Below are 25,100 nucleotides of genomic sequence, written 5' to 3'. Positions count from 1 at the left end.
GTAGAGGATCAAAGTCTGTTTCCTTTTGAAAGTTGACCCCTCTCCCCTTCTCCCCATAAGAGTCGCCTTATCAGCTTTAACAAATCGAAAACAATAAATTATATTTGGTTGCTCATAAACTTATTGCAAACTGTAACTGTGACGATTTTTGCGCTTTATCAAGCAAGATTTGGTTTAATATTCTGTATGTTCTTTCCCTCTCTCAACAGACTCCTCTTTCATTTCCTTTTCTTTTTTTCCTTTCCTGGTTTTTCTTTTCTTTTTCTTTTCTATTTTCCTTTTCTTTTCTTTTTATTTCGTTTCCATTTTTTCCTTTCTTTTTCGTTTCTTTTTTTCCTTTCTTTTCCTTTTCTTTTTTTCTTTTTCTCTTTTTTTTTCTCAAAACTAGGGGGCTCCGCCCCCTGCTCGATGACGCACACCAACCCCCGAAGATTGCTTCGCAATTTTATTTAGTTCTCAAAGTTTCAAATCGTCAATTAGAAAGAAACAGATTAAAAACGCGTTATGAGTTCCCTTTGGAACAAAAAGCAACCCTTCCCCGGGTTTCAAAATAACTTGTACCACCTTGCAAAGCCGTAAGGGCTAAGGGGCTCCTGAGCATTGCAAAGCTGCAGTTTTGTACCTTCGAAAAGTCGCTTTCATATTCGCGGTCTCTGGTAATACATTTTGCTCTTTAGCTCGGGGATTGAGTTGAGTTGAGCCTAAGATTTTCCGTTAAAATCGAAATCCTTAAAGTTTGTGAATAAGAAAAAAGAAACAAGCGAATCTAAACGACGCAACAATGGCAACGCCAAATAAAACATCAACAATTTGAATAGAGATGAGATTTTTCGAACTTGATAAAACGGCTTGTAACTTTTTTCCTTTTGAGATAGAAGCTTAATTTTTCGACCACAGGTCGAGATAGATCAGGAGTAAAAACATCGCTTTTTCCAGTGGTGTTAAAAAGAAAACTGTGGGACAATTCCTTCACTTTTTACTGATAGATTTAATGAGGAAAGTAGAGCCTAAATATCAGATAAGCGTAAAAAAATTCGAGCTAAAAACGTAAATACATTTCGCCGTAATTAAGTTACAGCATCGAAACAAATTGCGTAGAACGCAGAAAATTCCACCATTTTCATCGACATATAATATGTATTAATATGTGCAATATGTGCAAGTAATTTTCACCCCTTTAAAAGGCAATTTACGCGAAATTTAAGCTTAAAAACTAATTACAAAAAAAAATCGAAATTTAAAAAACAAAACCCCAAGTGCAAACCACCGGGGTTCGAAGTAATTTTGTACAAAATTTTAAGGCTCTAGCTGCTATGGGGTCCCCTGGACGCAGGCCCGCCACAGATATCCTTTCAGAATTGTCTAGGACCTTCCTTTTTTTTAATATAAAGATATTTTTTATTTTTTCTTTCTTTCTTTCTTTCTTTTTTTTTTTTTTACGTTCACACCTACCTTTTGTGAAAAAGGGAAAGAAAAGAAAGGAGGGAGCAGCAAATGTCTTCACCAGGTTCAATGCCTCCAAACATGTGGGAGCTAATTAAACCACGGACCACCATAAGCACATGGATTATGTGCCAGTGGGGAAATCGGGGTCGGAAGTTCTCGCATCGGCGGATGGAACACAAAAGTGGGAGGAATCGAAGCATCGGAGTGTTGCGGGAGGGGTGGAGTCCAACCTGTGCAGAAACCAATAAAAAAAATACCAGAAACGAGAGACCGAATTGAGGAAACCAAGTGGAACTTCTAACTTGTAGTAAAAACATGTTTCTTTTCTTTTGATTACGAAGTTTGAAGAAAATGATTTTGTTTCCACGGTAGATGCAAGAAAAGGAAGATAATACAAATCGTTTCTAAATTTTTTGTTCTCGGAGGGGGAAAAGTTTTTTATATATTCAATGCAAGAAACATTAAAAATAAATAAAGAAAGAAATGAAGGTGCAATGAGAGAGGTTAATGTTCCATGTGATTGATTTCTGATGATGTTTATTCATACATTGTTGCTGTTTCATAAAATTTAGGTTGTAATAACTCTAAAATGAATAAATAAATAAATAATGAAACAAATAATAATAATAAATATATTTTGTAATTTCCAGAAACATGTTTTACCATAAATTTTTCTCCATGCCAGTAAGGATTGCCGAAAAAACTTTTTTTTTTTTTTGGTTCAATACGTATTTTTCACCATTGTGGATGTTTAAAAAAAATAGTTTATACAAGAACTAAGTAAGTCATTTTTTTTACAGATTAAACATTTCCTTTACGTGTGATCTCAAATATATTAGAGAACTTCAAAGTGCAAAGTTAAACAACTAATCATTTCAAAATACATTCGCAAAGAGCTCGAGTAGCACACATTTAGTTTCAATTAGTTTTTAAGAATGATTGACAAGTCACTGTGTCTGTTTCGTAGCACATTTTGCCGCTGCTCAATGAAATATCTGGAAAAAAATTGTTTCTGCCGCACTTCAAACTTCCAGTATGGGATTACTTATTTAGTCTCTTAATATATTACTTTTATGCGTTTTGTGCATCTTCGAAAAGATTACAAGTGGGTGCAAATATACTTTCAAATATGTGTTACAATTGATGTACAGTTTGTCACGGACTCTTTTAAGAAATAACGTGCAATACTCTATTAATACCATGTCATCATCATAATTGACCATGTAGGCCAATGTGAGCTAATGTTTTTTTAAGATTTTTTTTCCCAATAATTTTATGTACATGTTCAGAAATGCACTTAAAACTTTTACCTTATGTCACACTTATATTGCTTCGAAGTAATCCATAGATAAACGTTTTGGACAGAATTTCCCCTTTAGTTCTGAAATAGTTTTCAGTTTTTTAAATTTTATATTTTTCCCTTATTTGGCGAAAATATAATGTAAGTCAAGGGCAATTCTAGATGAATTAAACCAATTTTAAGAAATTATGCTATATACGCACTTAGAAACGGCATTACTTCTTCCGCCCCTAACCATTACTGTTAATGTTATTTGTAAATTTATCGTCTGCTGTGCTTCACATTTATTATTTTATCATTTTATTACCTCATACAATGTCTTAAATTTCTTATCACTATTTAACTTAATTGTCGTCTGCTCCATTTATAGTTTTTTTTTTTTTTTTTGTAATGCAACGATAAAAGATTTAACATTGCAGACGATAATCAACTGATAAATAACAAAGCACAGCAGATGATACATTCACAAGTAGAACTAACAGTTATCAAAAAATTAATCGGAACTGGATATTTTTTCGCAAACCAAGTAAAAAAAAATTGTTCCCAGCGCAAGATGAAACATTTAATGTTATGCGCATTTAGGATACGAAAAACACTTTGTCAGATCTTTTGTTTGCCATGAATGAAGCAATGTCATGGACTACATAACTCATCTCATAGACGTCAGATGCTTCGAATTCCAGCGCGTAATAAAAATATGAAAATACTAAAATAAAAATGTTTCGAAATTCCGTTTCTTTCTTTTCTTTTTATTTTCCTATTTGATCCACATTTAAGAAAACACGAATGGTTTTGATTTTAAAATATCGTTTTATGCATGCAACTTTATTTGACGAACTGTTGTAGAAATAACTTGCAACTTATTTGGAAGCAAAAAAAAAAAAAAAAGTATTAGTTATTACAACCTGTAAATTAAACCGATATGAGCAAATTACTTAGTGGAAAAATTAATTTACCGCTGCATTTTGTTGACGATGGCTATTTGGAGAACAATTCTTTTCCAAATAGAGATAAATTCAGCACTTGACGGTTGTTCGACATAGAACCAAGATGGTGAGCAAATAAGTATGAACATTTTCATCAAGTTAAATTAAAATACAGTATAACCTCGATTTAACGTTTGTCAAGGAACAGGAAAAAGTTATCGTTAAATAAAAAAAATGTTGAATCAAGGAACATAGACATTCAACACAGTCAAATCCGGACCAGTTAAATGTATCCTTAAATTGAGGAAATCGTTAAATCAGGTATCGTTACATCAAAGTTATACTGTATATTGTTTGCTGTTTTTTTTTTTTTTTTTTTTTGAGACGGGTTGGGAGATAGAGGTGATTTTAAGTCATAAATTCGTATTTACTTAATCGCTAAATTCTTCAGGACTTATAAGTACGTCTTCGTACTCTCAGCACGATTTTTCACATTTTAAAACATCTCTATTAAACGTCCACGTCTTTGGTGACTGATTTCCAAAAAAAAAAAAAAAAAGAGTTGAATGCTTTACAGTCTTTATTATATTTTGTTTGCTTTTTGCAGTGACAGTTAAACTAACACTTATTTTCTTTTTCAGCGTCAGGTGGTATCAAAGGGGACACACTACGCAAAGACTTTCACGCCCTAATAAGCAAAGTCGATGTCAACCAAAGTGTAGCACTTTCTGCTTTATTAGCGCTTCTCAAAAAGTCAGAAAGCCTACAGGACGCAATGGACAGTCTCGCTGATGGTAAGCAATTTTACTTCTAAAATGGTTAAAACAACTCTCAATCTACTCAGTATACATTTTCCATAAAAAACAATTGATAAATGTTTCTGGAATTTATCATAAAGCAGGGAAGGGTGGGGCTGTTTAAAAATATATTCCAATTTTTTTAGTACCTTTTGAAGAAAATCTCCAAGCTTAGGAAACAACTACAGTAAAACCCAGATTTTACGCCAACTGAATGTGCGTTTTTCTGTCACTTAACGTCTTTCCCATCGTGTCCCATCAGTTTTGCTGCTATGTTTTTCCGGTATTTTACATTTTTCCCGTATTTTTCGTTTTTAACCCAGTCCCTTGAGAAACGTAAAATCGGAGTTTCACTGTATTTTAGGGGAAAAAAAAACATATATGCTTATGCAGGACAGCGATGTAGTAAAGTTGTTAGACTCTGAGTTAGACATAATTACTTAAATTTGAAATTTAAAAAATATATAACCTTAGCATTTAAATAATCTTTGGTTATGAGTACTCTTCTAATAACATTGTTTACTTTAAAAATATTTATTAGGATGAGATTTATCAATAAACGTATGCTGCAAATTAAGCATGAACTTAATTTGTTTCTGAGCAAAGAAGTACAGTATGGCCCGTTATATCGCGGAGTATGGGGACATATTTTTTACTCGCGTTATAACTAAACAGCGGAGTAATAAAATTTGATTTTCACTCAATGTAAATTAACAACAATAATGTAACACAGTACAGTATTAAGCGAAATATCCTGTCAAATTTTACTGCAATAATTTCATACATTATTGCATGTAGACTTTAATTAATTGCCATAAAATGAAAATTTACAGGCACAAAATGGCAGAAATTATAAGCCTAGGATACGATTGAAACTCATACTGGAGGGCAACTAGTGCATTTTCCTTGAACATAAAGGTCTTGGAATGGATTGCAGGAGTACGTGGAGTACACAGAACTATAGTAGACTTTCGAGACAACACTTAAAACTGCAGGTGACTCTGGGAAATCGGTGCATCAGGGTGCAATTTATACAAATACAAAAGTGACGACCAGCAACAGGCTCTGGGCGCAGCTAGGCTGATCCTAGTCAATTTACAATCCCTAGTGAAGATCAAAAAACTATCTACTCCCTTGCTCATTACCACCTCTTCCGGTAAGCTGCTCCAAGGTTCACTACCCTGCTAAAATAATAATTTTTCGTTATATCCATGTTAACCTGAGATTTAAATAGCTTAAAACAATGACCTCTTGTCCTGTTTTCAGTGCTAAACTTTAGCCCCTAACATTTTTCATTTTAATAAATTTAAACAACTGAATCATGTCCCCTCGGTCTCTTCTTTGCTCAAGACTGTACATTTTTAGCATAATTTAGGATAGGAAATGTGATCAAGGTGCCTTTTGGTTCCTTTTTGGGTGAATGACGCTTATAAAGGTGCCGGCGGACCTCGTAATAGTAAGGGGGACACGTTTGGGCATGCCCTCTGCCTCTGACATCGTTCAACCAAAATCAATGGCGGACGATAGAGACTAAGCAAATGAAAGGAAACTGGAATTTTCTATTTAAAATTTTGCTGTTCATGATGGCAAACATAACCGACTTCATTTTATATCGAAGTGTGGTATAGCGGGGATTCACTGCATTAAATCTAAGAAAAAAATAATGAAGACGAAAATGAAAAATATAGTAATTGATGGTAATGGGAGTGTAACCGGGGAAAAAGCAGAACAAACTTATTTTTCCTATACTTGCTTACGGTTTCAAGTTCATCCGTGTATTTTCCTATTACTTACCAGAAATTTCCTCACGACTTCCCACGATGGGAAACTCATGCAACCAAAATTTACGAATGCAATATCATCAGGACGTTAATGTTTCGCTGAGAGCGCATTTTTATTTACGTAGGCAGCTGAATCATTACCGATTGTAAGAAATCTTGGAAATCTGGGTGTAGTCGCTTCAATGTATTACTTAGTATACCAGGTGCATCAATTTATATTCGTATTGTAGCAGTTGCAACATGGGAATAAAGTCATAAATGGTAATTTAGGGTGCCCTGTTTTGTAACACTTGGAAAAGTAGCGATCTCAAAAACTTGATATTGTAAGATATATTTGAACACCTGATTTTTTTTGTGAACGAATACATTGTGCTAGAATGTTTAACAGGAAAGGGAATCGACTTATCAATTTTGTGATCATAGTCGGATAGTTTACATAGCGCAGGCTATGGCTCCCACGTAGCATTTTTAGCATTAAATGAAGAAACACTTTTTTCTTACGGTGGTAATAAGTTTATATGTTCATTTTTCCCGCAGAAGTTTTCTGAATACAGCAGAACCGAAAATCTATCCATATTTATGAAAATAATTCCAGTTTCTGTAAGAATTATAACATATGTGGGCATAAAAAGTGTATGAAACACTTTCCTAACTGAATCGATTAATTCAACGGTCAGCTACTTAATTATTACTAAGAAATTTCATTATTACTTGCTTATATGGCAACTAACGGCAGGGGCGGCATTTCAGCACTTCATTTGGGGGGTCGAGTTTCTCAAATGTGTATTACCACAGTGCGGTTCCAAATACACATTACCTAGCAGGAAGTGGTCAGAAAATCGGTTTATTATGAATAAAAATTAGTGTTTAGAAACAATTAAAATTTTGATTCACTTTAAGAAGTTATCATACAAAACATCTCGAGACTAAATTTATAATACCTTTTGGAAAAGCTTTAATGCATGATTTTTGGAATTCGGAAGAGCAGGGAATCGTGTTACTAATCTATCGTGCCAAGTGTCGTGCCGTTTTGCCAGTACAGCTAAATAGAAAAGATGGTGAAAAAACTCTGACCTTTATCATGTATGACTTCGTTTGATTTTTTTTGCCATTGTGCTTCGAAAATTATTCTCTAGCCTACTGAAACATAAAACAAAATTCTCTACTAGCTGAGCTGATTAGAATAGTTAAAAAATAATTGAAGTAACAAAGTTATGTATGAAAACATTTTTTATATCTTGCTCTTCAAAATTACCCAGGCAACTTCAAAAATTGTGAGGGGCTTAATTTTTCACTGAATAACCTAGTCTCATCGGCGCTCTCAGCTTCAATGAGATGTCATTTGATTCCAACTCTGTTATTCACTATTCCAGAAACTGGGCCGTATACAAGGGGGGTGTCTTAGGGTTCACCTTCCCCCCTCGAAAAGTTCGGCTTGACATTTAAATGTTCGTCTATATTTAAAAATTTCCAAAAAAAAATAGTGTTCCAAAACTCAAATGTCTTTCATATGTATATTAATTGCAAATAAAATTCATAATAGATAACCCGACGACTTGAACATTAGCACAAATAGCGCAAAACGCTCCGCATGAAAGTTTTTAAACCCTTCCTAAAATTATTTTCTAGTTACGGCCCCGTCCAGAATGATGAGTTCATACCAAGTACGAAACTGCAGTTTCTGGATGTGATAATCGGTCTTGTCGGTATATTGCTTGTAATATTTCTTGCCTCATGCTAAAAGTTTTACTCATAATTGAAACATTTTATTTTTCGTTTCCAAAATCTAGATAATATAGAGCAAACCATACAGAAAAATATTTATCATCAAATCTTGTGTTGCACTTGAAACTAAATCTATTATTTCATACAAAATATTAAAAAATCAATGTTTGACTTTGATCATCATCATGTGGGTTTATGTCACTTTTTTTTTTATTTTTAAATTGGCTCAGAGGAAAATTTTTTTTGAAAACTTCCACGCTTGATTGAAATATACAACTACGTAGAATCTATTTTCAGTTTCAATTGTAGATTGAACTATGGTAGTATGGTGCACAGATCAATTGTAGGTTGAACGGTGGCTAGAATAGTCCAAAAATTAAGGGTAGCGAATTGAAGATGTTTTGATAGAGTAAAGCATTTTTCAAAAACTTTCCTCAATATAAATTGAATAAAAATTCAAATGAAGTCATACATACTAAAAGGGCATGAACTTTTTCACCATTAAAAGAATCGTTTTGCAATAATTCTACCAGTCGTCAAATCACTGTTTTGAAGTTATCGAGAAATGTTTTTATGGTTTTAACTCTTGAAGACCACCCTGTGTCACTCCGAGATTGCACAATTATAGAGTCCCATAAATCGTATTTGCTGATATGTTTTCTTTTTCCATTCAGTAATCACATGCATTTTTAAGAAATATCCATGAAAGCATATAATGCATTGAGCAGCTGAAACGTGTTTCTAGCAGAAGAAAGTGATGAACACTCATTAAATAAATATACACTTAAAAAAGGAGGGTAAAAGTAAATGTAAAATATCAAGGAATTTTCTTGTGAAAATCTTGCAGCCACACGACTTTGCACGAGCCTCTCATATTGAACAGACCATCGTTACACTGGGCACACAAGTATGAAATATTTAGCCTATATGAGGAAATGTCTTCTTTAGTTAAAATTAACCATGGTTCTTTCTATCTTCTATGTCTGAAAAGGCCGGAAAATACTTCATGAATTTTTAAGTCGTCATCCAAATAACGAAAAACACTTTCTAGTCTGGGAATATGTCGAGTTTCATCAAATAGTTACTGAGAACCAGAGAGATTTTTTTTCATGAACATTGATTTCTGACTTACATAAATTGAATTCACCCATTTTCTATCATTCTATTCAAAAAATTTGGGGGTGCGACCGCCCCCTCTTGACCCCCCTATTTGCCGCCCCTGACTAACGGTAAAGTACGTGTAAAGCAGCTTAGTTCCGCCATACCGGTCCACAAATAACTCGCCGATTGTTATAAGCAACATTTTTCGTAAACCGGTAAGAAATACAAAAATACTAACTTAATGTGAAAAAAATTAATAAAAATGCATATAGCATATAGAAATGAGAAGCGCCCCAAAAAATTTTTGGCCCGTTCGAAAACCAAATGACTTGTTTCATCAAAGTGTTTAGAATTTCGTACGGACTTCATGTTTGGAAACGAGTACATGAATTGCTTCATTTGAATTTTTGAAACGCTCTCTGCGTTTCAATACAAAAAAAAAATGAAGACGTTCAGCTTGACATGTTTTAACAACAACTAATTTAAAAATCCTGCTGCAATTTGCCACGCTAACTAACGAAATTCTGTTTTGTAAGTAAAATTCACGCTGTATAACCATCAAAGAAGGAAGGAAACAAAACAACGTATACAAAAAAGGAAATAAATATTCACAGAAACAGAATCATTAAGAATTCGTCAAAATCTTTCGTGGTCCACCCTCTTTGATTTTGAGATCCACTGACATAGAACACCACAAACTTATTGTGGCAATTTCAGTACTTTCTATCTGCTGTTTTTACAAATGATGCGACTAATGTAGCTTGACCGTTGCTTTGATGGCTGTCATTAACTTCTATTCTTCAGCGGATGTCATTCCAGATGAATAACTTTTGAGATTCCTTGGTCTTGTGTAGAAACTTTGACGAAAAGCAAAGAAAACACCGCTAAAACAATTCCATGGAATGGCTACCGAAGATTTTTCTTTCTTTTTTGACAGGAAATGGTGCAATTTTACAGCACGCGGGAGGTTTCACATCTATTTCAACATCAACAGCTGAGCGATACTTATCTTAATAAGACTTAAGATGGTCAGCTTGAATCCTTTTATCAACAACTAATTTTAGAAGACAGCTGCAGTTTGCTACGATATAACAAAATTCTTCTAATTTCACGCTATCTAGCCATCAAAGACGTAAGAAAACAAAACAACGTATACAAAAACGTTAAGAAATAAATATTTACTGCAACAGAATCATTAAGAATTTCACCGAAACCTTTCGAGAGACTAATTTCAGACCACCCTCCTTGATTTTGAGACCCCTCTGACCTCTAATATCAAAATCTTAGTGGGAGTTTAAGTACTTTGTATCGATTTTTTGTTTTACTGGAGAAGTGGTTAATGTGGCTCCACGTTATTTCGATGCACAATCATTACTTCACTTCTGTTCTTCGGCGGATGTCATTCCAGATGACTAACTCTTGCATTTCACGGGTTTTGGGTTCAAAAATTGACGAAAAGCAAAGAAAGAACCACTAAAACTATGCCATGAACTGGCTACTCAAGATTTTTCTTTCTTTCTCTTTTGAGCGGTGCAAGCCTTAACGATCAGAGTTTTTTCTTTCTTTTTTGACTTGATTTTACACTCGAATTTGACCTTGTATCCTTCAGATACACAGTGACTTCCTGATCTGATTTCAAGCAAGCCTATTATAGACATATTTTGTTTTGCAAAACTTTTCTTATCATTTTACAAGTTTTTGCTAGTAAAAATCGAAAAGAAGGTTGGCTTCTAGTTATTAACACATTTTTTTCGAAATGCTTCATTAAAAAATTACATTTTAAGGAATCCGTATCAAGTATCTGGCAGCTACGGCAATAACGTAAATTTTTGTGGTAAGCATTCGAATGCCGTGGGCTGGGCACTTATCTTAATCTGAATTTTTCCTAAACTACTGTAGCAAGAAAGATGCTTAATTTATCTGGTATACATTATTGTATCATCACAAACTGTTTCTTGCATTTGTTGAAACATTTTGCTTGACAAAAAAAACATATGACTCCAACTTTGTTTTCTTCTAGATTTTCTTATTCTTTCATCAAACCGAAGTAGTTCTTTATGCTCTCCTAGAATTCATTCTTCATACTTTTCCTTATTCTTTATTTGTCAAACTAATAGGAAGTCTACAATTTTGTCTGTACAATTTTTTGTTTAATAGCAATAATAATAATTATTATTATTATTTTATTATATAACTATGCTTTCACAAAAAGGTCATGCCACAAATATTCTTGTAATAACCGTTCTTATAATAATCAATCTTCAAGAATTCATTAGCGGAACGCATTAATTATAAGAATGTTCCTTTTCAGAAGTAGATCATGGAAAAATGTAACCAATCATTAGCCATTGTCACACTGGTTAAACCTGTAGGTTTATTCTAAATGCTTAAATGATGAAGCGGGAAGGTTGAAAACTTCTAAATCCATAGAAGTTGTTATAAAAGAGAGAGAAAGCTGAAAAGTAGGGAATACATATAAACAGTGTTTTTCCATTTAATCGAATTACATATTTGGGGAAAAAGTTAATTTAGATGAATCATGTAAACAAGTTTTTTATACGCATCATTAACTGAATTTTTTGTGTCTTTTAATTAATTTAATTGTATTGCCCTTCAGATTTTTATCAAACGACTAAGTCATAAAAATATTACACGTTTTTATATATCGTCACCTCAGAGCAACAGTAGGATATCTTAGTCTTATTTCTGGGATTAGATGTCTTGGCGTTGCTCTGAGGTGACAATAGTACAAGCGAAAGAAAAAGGAAACTTTTTTGACTTAAACTTCTCAAGCTTTTAGAAAACACTTGACGAATTAAGAATGGACGTATTCTATTTTGATAAAAATATTCTTTAAATTCTTCTTATGGGACACTAAATAAAGTTATTGATATGCGTCATGTATCTTATTCTCTTTAATTATCTTGTTTAAATAGCTGGTTACTTATGCATGTTTATCATTATTTGTTCTTTGACAAAAAATTTCTTTGGGAGTATTGGCAACAAAAGATATATTCAATTTTCGAACGGAAAGTGAATTCTTTAGTGCGATAGGATCAGAGTTGAATCCAAATGCTTTTCAAAATTTCTTCCGTAGTCTGTAAAAACGGACTATTAAATAAAATTTAGGGGAGGGGGACAATTTTCGTTATTTTTCAACTCCTCTATTTATACATTTTTTAAAATAATACCTGTACATTCTTAGGGTTTTTTTTCTCCTTATTTTTCATCATATTTTCCCTTTAATACATTTATGTGCATATTTAGTTTCTTTTCATATCTCCTATATTTTCTTATTAACCAACCTATCTATTCATATATTATGGAAACAAATTATAGTTTCAGTTCAGGGGAAAAAAGGACAATATTATCATTATTTTTAACTCCTCTGTTTATTAGTTGTTGTTTTTTTTAATTTTTAATATACCTACCTATATATTCTTACTAGTTTTTTTTCTCTTTATTTTTCATCATATTTTCCCTTAATACATTAATGTGTATAATTATTTTCCTTTCAATTTTTCTTATTAACCTACCTGTGAATTCATTTACTATGGATGAAATAAGTATGTAAATATGTTTTGCTTTTTCTAAATTATGGTTTTAATTTAGGAGAAAAAAAAGACCAATTTCCGTTATTTTATAACTCCTCTATTTATTGATTTTTTTTAATATACCTGTCTGTATATTCTTACTATTCTTTTCTCTTTATTTTTCATCACATTTATATTAATGAGCATTCAATACATCTCCTTTTTTTCATTTATTATGGGGAAAAAATTATAATTTTGATTTAAGAAAAAAAAAGAACAATTTTTGTTGCTTTTTGACCCCTGTTTTTATTATTTTTGTTTATTTATTTATTTATTTTGAATTATACCTCTCTGTATATTCTTACTAATTTTTTTCCTATTTAATTTTCATCATATTTTCCCTTAATACTTTAATGTGTACAATTATTAATCTTTCATTATGCATCTCTTTTTTCTTACTAATCAACCTGAGTATTTATTAACTATGTTGCATAAATTTGCAAAAAGTGGTTGCAACTGTTATTTTCTTACTTTAAAGCATATTTAACTCAATAGAACAACAGCATAAAAAAAAATATCACTGTAAGCACGAAGTGTTTGATGCCTAAGACGTTAACAATTCATTTATCTCCTTAATAGTTACGTTGGAATAAACACACAAAAAAGTAGATAAATTTTAAACTTCCTTGAACAAAATTAACAAACAAACATTATAAATGCTTGTTTAGCAAACTATATTCTAATTGGTTTTACTTTTCAAAAGTTACGCCCGAACAAATATTAAAAGAATCTTCAAGTGCAATAAAAACTTCCTCCTCACAAAGAAAATTTCAAACTTTTTATTTATTAAAAAACGTTATAACTTGCGCTTCGTAGGTTAGCATGGTCTCTAGTTCTGCCCTTGACATACATAACCTAAAGTGTACACATTCTTAATAATTCAAAACGACTTTGTTAAAATTAATTTGTTTTCACGAAGTCCGATCATTCATTCATTCTTTTCATTTATGCGATTCGTAACAAAGCACACAGTTAAACAAACAATAAAATACACCGTCATGCGATGATTTAAAGAAAAAAAAATAGTTGTAACTATGGCCTTGGGGAAAACACGATAATTATTTTTTACACCTGAAGATTTTTGAAACAAAATTTAATATCATTATTACTCACGAATGATCATGGCGTTACAAATTATTTCTTGGTAAGAGCTGGGAAAAATAGAACGTTTTTATGATCATTTAAGCGACCTTGTGCGTCATTTTTTTTTTCTGTGGTTACTTACTGAACGATGACTTTTTATTTTACAAACCCATCATGTCGCCAAATCACTGAAGCTGAAAACGATTCGACTCACTCATGTCTTGTTACAAAAAATAATTAATCACAATAACAATTAGAATAAAAGTAACATTAGAGAGAAAGTAACTGGGAAGAGGTCTTACAGATTTTGTTGCAGGCGGGCCAAAATGTATAGATCCGGGACTGAGGGCGGCACCTATTTTAGGAGCCCAATAAATTGAAACAAACGTCAAATGATGGATCTCGGCTTGATTGGGCTGATGGTTTTGACTTCAAACTTCTTATAACCCGTCCTCAATTTTGATCGCAAGATCTTTCCATAAGTCACAATATCACTCGCGCAAAATAATAGGGAAGTTGCAACCTATTAAATGTTCATATTTTGGTTATTGGATATTGTTCATTGACCCTCAAAACTAAAAAATTCACCATCGCCGAATTTTAAAACACCATGGTTGATTTTTAATCAATTTTTATAAAACCACGCGCAAAAGTGCGCTCTTCTGAAACGTCACGAGCCTACGTCACAGGGCGCGAATGGGCAGCCTTCCGCCGAAGATCCCTTGTTTTCGCTAGGGACATTTTGAGCGAGCTGATATTTTTATCTTTTAGAAATTCAATTACCCTTTTGAACACACTGTGGAGACCGGATTCGTTAAAGCACAATCTAAATAATCTTCCTCATGTAACATCAATGATGATACATATTCGAATATTTCGGAGAGGATGAGAGGTTTAATGTTCCAGAAACGCGAGTGGTTAAATGCGAGGAGATAAGCCTTTTACGTTTCGTCTTCGAAGTCGAATACGTGACCTTCGACTTCTCCCCTATCGGAAGAGCGCATGACGTCACTTCCTATGCCATTTGACGTCACAAGCGCTTGAACTCTAAAAATTAATTTAAAACAAACTACTTATCGTATCGCAAAAATTTTTTCACCTATGATGTTCATACATGTTACTCTATCATATAAAAATAAAATTGAAAAATCGAAAACTTCCCTACTGTCTTCTGGAGCTAGAGTGTCGTAACCAGACTTGTGTTTCGGGGAGGGTTACAAAGCACATTTCTCGTGAATTCTATATTATCAGGAAAATTCTATTTCATTTGTATATCGTAATGATTTTTGTTTCAATAGTTTATTTAAAGAGGAGGTGCCACTTTAAGGACATTTCATGAGCAAATTTAAAATGAGTTGTTTAATAAATTAAGAAATAAAATTTGAAGGTGCACTACACTATCCCTGCTAAATTTTCTCTAAATATTAAGTCTTTTTCTAACTCGAATAAATGCGTGTGTTCACGCACCCGCATTCGAATATACGCTCCTCTTAAATTAATATATTTAACACCTTCAAAATATGTTATATATGAGAGTTTGGTTCTTTCAAATTAAGAAAAAATTGGAAGTCAATGTCTGCGTTAAAATTTTTTTTTTAATAAATGATGCTCGAAATAACCATCATAAAGATAAATTCTGCTGTGCACGATTTTTCAGCAATAATAATTCACTTTTTCTGCAAAAAATAAAAGGGTAAATGAAAAGCAATTTTTGAAAATGAAAGTATTGAAAATTTTCGGAGGGCGTTTGAACCCTAAAAACCCACCCTTTATATACGACCGTGTTGGGCTTTGAGCCTAATGTTCTGAGGGGATTGATCATAGTCAGGGGCGTGCACAGAAATTTTGGGACCCGTCACAAATGACTTTTACGGGCCCCCTTCATAATGTGTACCCGTATATTTCATCTCTTATTTTAAAAATATTGGGCTCAGGCCCGGGTCAACAGGTGTCCCTTCTCCCCCGCTGTTCACGCCCCTGGTCATAGTAAACCGAAATTTTCTCCTGAAATGTTACTCATAACAATCTTTAGATGTATGCAGAGATATTACTAGAGGGTTTTTTTTCCCAAGGTGTAAAAACACTCCTAGACATTCTTTAGGAAAATGAAATTGATTTTAGAGGAGTAAAACATACAAAAGAGATGCAAGATAGAAGGGAAAGAAAAGATATGCCATATTTAGCATTCATATGAAATATTTTTTAAAGTCAACTTACTTTTCTCCCCAATCCCTTTTTTCCCCCACAATGCTAAAATTTTGCGCAAAGTATAAAGCGTTAAAATACGCTTGACTGAATTTTTGAGGCGTATTTTCGATTTTCAGTGTGAAATATTCTTGTAAATTGTTAAAAATATCTCTGCACTGCATGTATCTAAAAATATCTCTGCATGCTAGTATTATCAATATGGTTAAAAAAGAAGTGTTCTGGGGGGGGGGGGGGGGAATATTACAGTCAATACCCACTCTCAATGTGTCCTGTAAATTATGCTTTAAACTTTTGGAACACAGCAGTCACTGGACACTTTTATATGAATAATAATACCCCCCCCCCCCCCGGTCTTTTCTTTAGTTTATGCATATGTATCTCTACATAGTATAAAATGAAGTCTCCAAAAAACGTCTGTTTGTTTGAACTCGCAAAACTCGAGAACTACCCGGCCGATTTCGCTGAAATTTTCACGATTTGTTCCTTTAAGTCCTGAGAAGGTTTGCAGACCAGTTCGAAAACAATTCGATGAATAGTTCTTTTTTTTATTCCAATTTAAGCCCAATTTTCACACAAATTCAAGAATATGGGGGTGAAAAATTACTCGCAATTAGTAATATTATACATCGTTGGAAGGGGAAGAATTTTCCGCGTTCTACGCAATTTGTTCCAACGCTCTAACTTAATTCCGGCGGGAGTTATTTACGTTTTTAGCTCGAATTTGTTTAGGCTTAGCTGAAATTTAGGCACTACTTCCTTCATTAAATTTATCAATAAAAAGTGAAGGAATTTCCTAGCGTTCTCTTTTTGACACCGTTGAAAAGAACTACCTTTTTTACTCCAGATCTTACTCGACCTATGGTCGGAAGTTTAACCCTCTATATCTCCATTAGAAAAAAAGTTACAAGCGAATTAAATGAAGATCAAAAATCTGTTCTCTATTCAAGTTTTTAACCATTTTATTTTGCGTTTCCACGGTAACGCCTTTTGAATCCATTATTTCCATCTTTCTCATTTTCAATTCTGAAACTTATTTTATTTTGTGTTTCCATGGTTACGCTTTTTAAATCCATCTTTCTCATTTTATTTTAATTTCTTAAAAGTATTTTAATATCTGTTGTCATTGCTTGGAGGGGAAATTTTGCATGATGATTTTTTTTTCTTTTATTTATGCCTGATTGTTGAATATACGTCACTTGACACAATTTTTGTTTTCAAAATAGACCGGGCAAAGCCGGGCAACGCAGCTAGTTAATTATAAATTGATGTAGGTGGTACTCATGAATCGCCATATACTCACTAGCGTATGTCTACTGACCTGACTATTCAAAACTCAAAATGTAACAAATTAGTGCACTAAAGAAATAAAAGACAACTGAATGTCACAAATAACGAGCCCAAGTTCGGCGGCGAACAACCCCTCCCACAACTGACAACCAATCATCGGTTCTGTGACGTCATTCCAGGAGGTCCAGGTTCATATGATGACGAAGTATAACCTTGGTAACAATTCCAGCGGCACAGCCCCTCCCGTTTAGCAATAATGTTGCTCGGGTGACCCCCAGCCAAGCCAGGCGAATCCTTCGAAAAAGCTGTTTTAACAAAGTTTAATTTCCCTTGAAACTGTCAGTTTGAATCCGGCACAACTCATAAATAAGCATCAAAGGACGCTCTTGCCCATTGTTGGACCGCACTCATCTGTGAGCTGCTTACCCATAACTCATAGCAACCGGCATGTGCGTGAACTAGAAACCGTATATTCTTCGAGAACGGAAAAAATTTGTGGTCGAGATTTACACTTGACCACCGCCCCGTTAATACACGCACATGTATATAGCCTGATAGAGAGATATAATATAAATGATAAAGAAACACACGGCAAATGGGGGGGGGGGGCAGAACTCGCATGTCCTCTGGCAAATCACAATGTTTTATGTCGCAATGGTAAACTCGTAAATTACTCCACTATGGAAAATAACTGAATGAGTAATAACATGCTATGGCGTGATGCGCGTATAATGCGTAGAGATTCGCATGAACTATCCCGTTGAAGAACACAGCATGTATCTAGGTGTAGCCAGATGCTTTTCCCAAAAACTACACTCGATTCATATTATGATCATATTTTTATATATATTTCGTTTTCCCTCCCTCTGAATTACGCTCCTCGGTCGAATAACCGCCAGTCGTATTTCATGCTTTTTGAACAACGTTATAGCTTACAGATATTTTTTAGTATAATTAACCTTTCTGTGTTATTGTAGTTTTTTCCTTTTTTTAAAGAAAAATAAAAAAAACACTTTTTGATTAACTCAGCGTTCCAGATTCTGAGAATGATGCTCCTTTGACTGACTTACGGTGGCTATAAAAGCTTGATGCTGTATAGTGGAACATTGAAGGAAAATTTTTTACTACTGCTTATTCAAGAAATGCTGACACTGAGGAGGGTTCACGGTGTAACCTATATTTGGAATTCACCAACCTGTTGCATAAGTGTTTCATTTTGCATCTCCGACAGTCCACTCAAAATGGGTTAGACATTTACAAGGTTCAGAAGGGTTAATTGAAGATTGGAATATCAATGTCAGAGACATTGTGAGAACTTTAAGTATTTGAATGGCAAGATTATTTCTGCAACCCTAAAAACAGTTTACGTCACCGAAGTTTTTTTTTAAGCAAAATGTTTTTCTGCTTGAAGAACAATGCAGAATTATAAACTGAAGAAAGGAAACAGTCCATATATGTATTTTCAATTATTGTAAAATCGTACATTAGTAATAAAATCGAGCACAATAAGTGTCTCGAAAAGGGATAGGGTTTTTTTGTGAAATTGTGACAGTTTGTGACAAGGGGGATGGAGGGCAGCAAGAAGTGTGACATCACACATTTTTTTAATAACAATATGCTTATGAAAAGCAGTGTGACATGTGATTAAGGGGGTGAAGGTAAGGCGTAGTGTGACACTTGGTGACAAGCGGGGTGGAGAAGGGGGTGAAGGTAAGGCGCAGTGTGACACTTGGTGACAAGCGGGGTGGAGAAGGGGGTGAAAAACGATAAAAAATATTTTTGACATCATTTATAGACAGTAAGTAATATAAACTTTTACTGAAGCACACCAAATATTTACTGAAGGAACGTTCCCATCTTCCTAAAGCACTTATATATACAAGACGAAAAGGGAGTTTTTGGATGTGTTAGAAAGTGTAAAAATAGGTTGTTTGAAATTGAAAAAAGTGAGAAAAATCTTTCACGAATAATACAGATATAGTAGCACTCTGACTAAAACTCAGTCGTAACATGTGAAGTATTCAAGCATAATCGAAAAAACAGTAAATCGAGAGGGGGGGACACTAAAATATATTTCTATACAATTATGTGTATGCTTCTGTGTATTAATAAATAATTAATAACAAAAAACGCACAATTAGCCAAATTAGGAATGGAAGAATCCAAGTGCACATTTCTCTGTTTGACATTTAAAAATGTTTTACACAACACAGCATTTTTTTTTTTTTTTTTTGATTGATAAAGGGGATCGTTGTTAATCCTGATATTCGCGCCTGCAAGGTTATTTCACTTTGAAAAACTTGCTTTTATTGCTCTCGCACAGTTACGTTAAATATTTTGTTTAGCATTGCACCTCTCGTACTTCAAATCCAAAAATTTGCTAGAGCAAGCAAATCAGCACTTTACACTCTAAAATACATTGCTGTAGTGAATGACAGGTCCATTAATTGTATTTTTGCTCCAAAACCGAACAAGCTACTTAAATTAGTATTCCATGGTATGAATCTTCTCCCCATAATGAATCATTTTATTATGCTTTTAATGTACTGCATTTAATTTCTGTTTATTCTTATTTTAGCGGTAAAGCAGCTGCCAGAAATGTTCCCTCCTCAGCTGGACAGCGGTAAGAAATAATTTCATTTTACTATATTATCTTTGAGCTGATTGCAAACAACAAATAAAAATCAACCTTAATTTCAAAATATCACCGCTAAACCAGCGAAATGAAGTTAACGATATATTCCTTTTTATGCTAATAAACAACAATAAGTGTTCAAGTGTTAAAAGTATGACTCTCTGTCAGTACAAGACAAGGACGGATCCAGAAATTTTTCTAGGGAAGAGTGATTGATTTTTATTACTTACTATGTATACTGATTGAAAAATTACTGATCACAAAGGTTTTGGACTTTAATTCTGAAATAGTACCAGGATAGGGTCCCAAACCCCTTTTCTCCCAACATCAATCAAACTTTTCTAAATTTGCGGTTTTTAACTTCATTTTCGAAAAATTACAACTGGAGAGCCCCTCAAGGGAGGGGCGATCGCCCCCAACGCCCCTCCCTTGTATCCGTCCCTGAGTCAAGATTAATCATATGACTGCTTTATGAAACTTGAAATTAATCCATCTTTCAAGTATCAGTTAAGTTGCACACAACTTTTCAGCATAAAGTAAAGATCATCGATGAAAAATTAACTGTACCTATCTTTTCTTTAAAGCAAACATGTAACGAAGAATTTGTTTAGAATGACTAACACAAAACTGAGAGAAATGTACTAGTTTTAAAATCGTGTAGGAAATGGTAAGATTGTGATTGAGAGACAAAACGTGGAAATATAAAACCCTATTTGGAATGAAAAAAAAAAAAAGAAGAAATAACAACGCATAATTACACAAAAATTGCAGATTACCGACTCTTGTTTTGGGGTTACAAGGAACCCCCTTTTTTAATGCAAAATAAGTGAGCTTATGGTGAAAGACATCCGACAAAAGATTTTGCATTGAAAAGGGGGTTTCTTTAGCCCCAAAAACGAACATTCGCAGCAATCTGCAATTTGTACTTTTTGATGTTGTTATTTCTCACTTTTACTTGTCCTGTATAAAGATTATTTGGACAAAACTTAAAGACTATTTAGAATGATAACATGAAAAAGTAATATTTCAGAATCAATAATATATTTACTAAACAAAAGTTATTTTAGCTGTTAAGAATAATGCGTAACATAGCTTTGAATTAATTTCTTAAAGTTATCTCGCAAAATATCTAATTATAATCAGTAATGAAAAGCTACATATGTATTTAGAACAGAAAATTAAAACGTTATTGCTTTTTATTTTAATGTAGTGGTCAGGGTCCTTGTAGAATAGTTATAGTTTACGCACCATTACTAATTAAACGCTTGTCATGATTCATTAGTTAAATTTGTGAACGATTTTGGAATTCTCGATACATATAATTATTACCGAGAATTTAACTGTCACAAAAGTCTTATTAGGTATGACTAAAAGCTTAAAATAAATACATCAAAACCAGTTGAAAAAGTAATTTTTAAGAAATTTAATTTTAACCTCCAAAAACATGCTGCACAGTTTGAAATGTTTTTATTAATATAGGTTATTAAATGAAAATGTTTTTTTTTTTTTTTTTTTTTTTAAACCCAGTTTCAATGTTGTTCACTCACAAGCATTTGAAACCGGTAACACGAATTTCTGGCTTCTGTTAACTTCAGTTTGCGAGTAGGTTGTTTTAAATGTTGTTTCAAATGTTCAACATGATAGATTATCCATCTAATTGTAGTCTTAGATGTAATGTGACGTTTACAGCTGGGAAGCTTGGCACTTTTCAACTGTCGGTTTAAGGGACATTGCAAGAAGTGTCTACAATTTATTCTAGGCTTTTTATATGAACTTTGAACAGTACAGTGTCGGCTTGTTTACAATGACATTTGATTGGTTCAACTGTCGTCTAAGATAAATTGCAAGGAGTATCGGATAAACTGTTTTATCTTGCTTTATGCATTGCAGAAAAGTATTATTGTAGTATAGATTATAAGACTTTTCGCGGGACTCTTTATAGCGTCGTCTTGAGATGTATGAAAGAAAAGTATTTTTGTCGTAATATAGATTCAAAGTAAGAAATTTAAACTTTTCGACTGTTGCCCAAATGAATTATTAAATTTTAAAGGCACAAATTTTCACAAAAAATTCGGTGTTTACTTGCTTGTATTTATTTTAGCGTTTTCTTCTTTCTATCCCTTAGCACAGCAATATTTATGAATTTATTCATTTATTTTATTTTTTGTGAAATTTGATTCCTGCAATTACCCACAAAAACAAGTTAAAATGTATAGTATTCTATTTCATGTGAAGTTGAATTGCTTCATTCCAACAACTATGTTTAAATGCGCCGCAAATTATAAACGTTAACTATTGATTACTACAAGAGCATTGAAGTTTGTGGTGTATTAAAAAAATAACGGTCTATGTTACTACATCAATAACATTTTTACTAATATAAAAATCCAGAATCCTCAGTAACGAAGGTTAAAAAATATAATTTATATGTTATTTTTATTCGGTAATTTATGAAATAAACTTCAACTTCGGACACATGTATGTCCCGCCCGTAAAGGGTTGAAATACATATTATAGGTTTTTTACTCGTAGAAATTCATACTTCCAATTCTCCTGTTAGGATGTAGTTAGAACTTAGATATGTTAGGATATTTATATGAAGATTCTTATGTCCAATAACAGGAAAAATTTTAATTTATACATTATATTTGCATTCGACTGTTTTAAAAATAAATTTGAATTTAAGGGACATACATATCTCATTAATGTTCCTCAACAGGTTAAAGATACATATAGCTGAACCACGAAAAGATGGCGAGTGAACTCGAAGCGGAAACGGATCACTTCGTTTTGCAATAGGTAGGATCAAAGAGCTCGTGCAAGCAGTAAAAACATTGCTGGGGGGGGGGGGAGTTTGTGCTTTCTCTTAGATAGTAGGCTATTACAAAATTAAATGATCCGTTTCCGGTTTCAGTTCGTCCACTATCTTTCCATGGTCAAGCTATACCATGTTTTTGCTTGTTAGCTATTATACGTGCAAACGTCATGTTAAAATGTACTGTCGATGTGCTTCTTAAAACGCATTGGAATTTTTATTTCATTTATTTCATTAATTTTTGAAATTTGATTCCTTCAATCATGGCATTAAAATAAAAGACAATCTTCTTCAAATAACATTGGCTATTTGATCATTTAAGGATGGTTAGTCGAACGGAGATTAATTCTGTCAAAAAGCTAAGAATAAACCAAAAAGAAAGGTAGTTCGATCAGTGGCGCCACTAGTTGGCAAGGCTTTTGGCGTAAGAACAAAAGCATATAATATCATGAAATTACTACTTTATTTTTATTTTTGCAATTGTATTGAAATCTTATTTTAGATTATAGGTAATTGAGCTGTTCCACTTATGTTTAGAAATAAATAAACTGCACTTTACTCACAAACAAAGAAGCCTTCGTGCAGACTTTGATTGATGGCTGCTAATCAATCAAAAATCCTTCTTTCATTAGAAGTGTTTTAATAGATTCTTGAACTGCTCCTCCTATTTTTCTATCTTTAAATTTGCATTTCACTTTCGTTTTATTTGTTAATAGTTTTGCTTTATTAGTGCTACTAAGCTTTCCGTTTTGTATTTTAGTGCATTTAAGTGTGCGTGTCCAATATTTGAATGTGCTTAAACTTGCTTTTATTTATATTTTATCATAATTATGAGCATTTTAATATTTTACGTCCTAATCGGCATTAGTAATCAGAGCGTTTATTTCATTTATTTATTATTATTATTAATTTAAAATAACGATTGCTATATAACGGACAATTCTCTTTTAAACCGTAAAACGAAATCATGCTGAAAATTGAAAAGCCTACTGATCATTAACAATACAACATATAAATAAATCATTTTTTTTCCTAAAAGACAGCTGAACTGTTAAGCAAAAGCAAGGTCGAGATATTGTAGGAAGTAATCTGAAATCGCGTTCTCTCTGTTGTGTATCAGAAAAATAATGGGCGAATGTTGACCTACAACAACGTTTGATGAACGTAAATGGATAACGTTAAAATTTTTGTTGAATCAATTCTTCATTCATAGTTCATAAAAATTTGAATTTTTGTAACGGACTGTATGTAGAAAATTCATAAGCGCACAAAATACACGTAACATACAAATCTCAAGATAAATTTCAGTTTTCACACAATATAAACAAAGAGCCGCACATTGAATTAGAAACGAGAATATAAACTAAGTTGAACTGTTACCATAACTTATTTATAGGAGTTACACAAATTAAAAAGTAAAAGCACGTAGTAAAAATTTTATCTGAACTATAAATAAGCTCACGGATATTATACAGTAATACAGCTCAAATTAACTGAATTATAGCTCACACCAATGAAACGTTTTCTTTCTTTCTTTCTTTTCTCTCTCTTTTTTTTTTTTTTTTTTTGCTGAACCAAACAACGCTAAAGAGTTGTTCATATATTTTTTTAAATCCTGATAATTCATAAGCATGACGGTTCATATCAGTTGCAGAAAAACTACCAAAAAACTTTCATTCGAATAGTAATTATTTTACGTTTGAATAAAAGTAAGCAAGTATGGTAAAAAAATTTTGGTTACAAATATGTCGGCCTGGCTTCTTCCACAACCATAAACTTTCGTTCTGTAATGTAACTTTAAACGGTATACAAATGAAGCTATGGTAACCGATGTTAACCGATATGTTAAAAAAAGTATTATTATTGTTTCTTTTAAAATGAAAATAAAAAGTATAAAAGTAATTTTTTTCATTGTAGGATTTTCCACTCCCACATCCGAAATTTCTAGGCGAAGCTTGGACCTAATAAGTGGTAAGATAATTAAATCTAAGATTTAACATTTAATACTTTAACTCATTAACCCTGCATAAACCCGCTGTTTAATTAACCCAATTCTATGCATGATTTCTTGTTATTCGCCATGGTTTTGACGGAATTTTTTGTCTAGAATAAATACATTGTTTTTTATAAGTAACTCATCCTTTGCATAGTAAAGGGGGGAAAATGAGGAAAAATATAAAAAAAAATATTAATTTGAATTTTTGGCATCTTGAATTCAAATTATGTTTTTCGCAATCACGAGCGTGTGTGTTTGTGTAGGCGCATGTGTGTGGGTGCGTGGGTGCGTAAGTGTGTAACCACGTGCGTAATGTATGCATGCATGTGTGTGAGTGAGTGTTGTGTACGTGCGTGTGCGTGTAGGTGTTCGTGTGTGTGTGTGTGTAGGCGTTCGTGTGTGTATCT

At 33.0% G+C, this 25,100-nt stretch overlaps 1 protein-coding gene across 3 annotated transcripts in view; it reads left to right on the top strand.

Annotated features, from left to right (window-relative positions):
• Positions 1 to 25,100, top strand: part of LOC129225982 (doublesex and mab-3 related transcription factor 1-like) — a 168,248-nt gene that overhangs the window by 59,980 nt on the left and 83,168 nt on the right. For 2 of the 3 annotated variants that reach the window (XM_054860553.1, XM_054860552.1), the window contains exons 2-4: positions 4,314 to 4,466; positions 19,826 to 19,870; positions 24,615 to 24,668. In XM_054860553.1, coding sequence (XP_054716528.1) covers positions 4,314 to 4,466; positions 19,826 to 19,870; positions 24,615 to 24,668 — 252 coding nt within the window. The remainder of the gene's footprint in view (positions 1 to 4,313; positions 4,467 to 19,825; positions 19,871 to 24,614; positions 24,669 to 25,100) is intronic. The other variant, XM_054860554.1, reaches the window with a different exon arrangement.

This window comes from Uloborus diversus, chromosome 7, assembly GCF_026930045.1.
Source record: "Uloborus diversus isolate 005 chromosome 7, Udiv.v.3.1, whole genome shotgun sequence".
Taxonomy (NCBI): Eukaryota; Metazoa; Arthropoda; class Arachnida; order Araneae; family Uloboridae; genus Uloborus; species Uloborus diversus.
The sequence above is the reverse complement of the archived record's forward strand: the minus strand, read 5'-3'. Positions and strand labels throughout refer to the sequence as shown.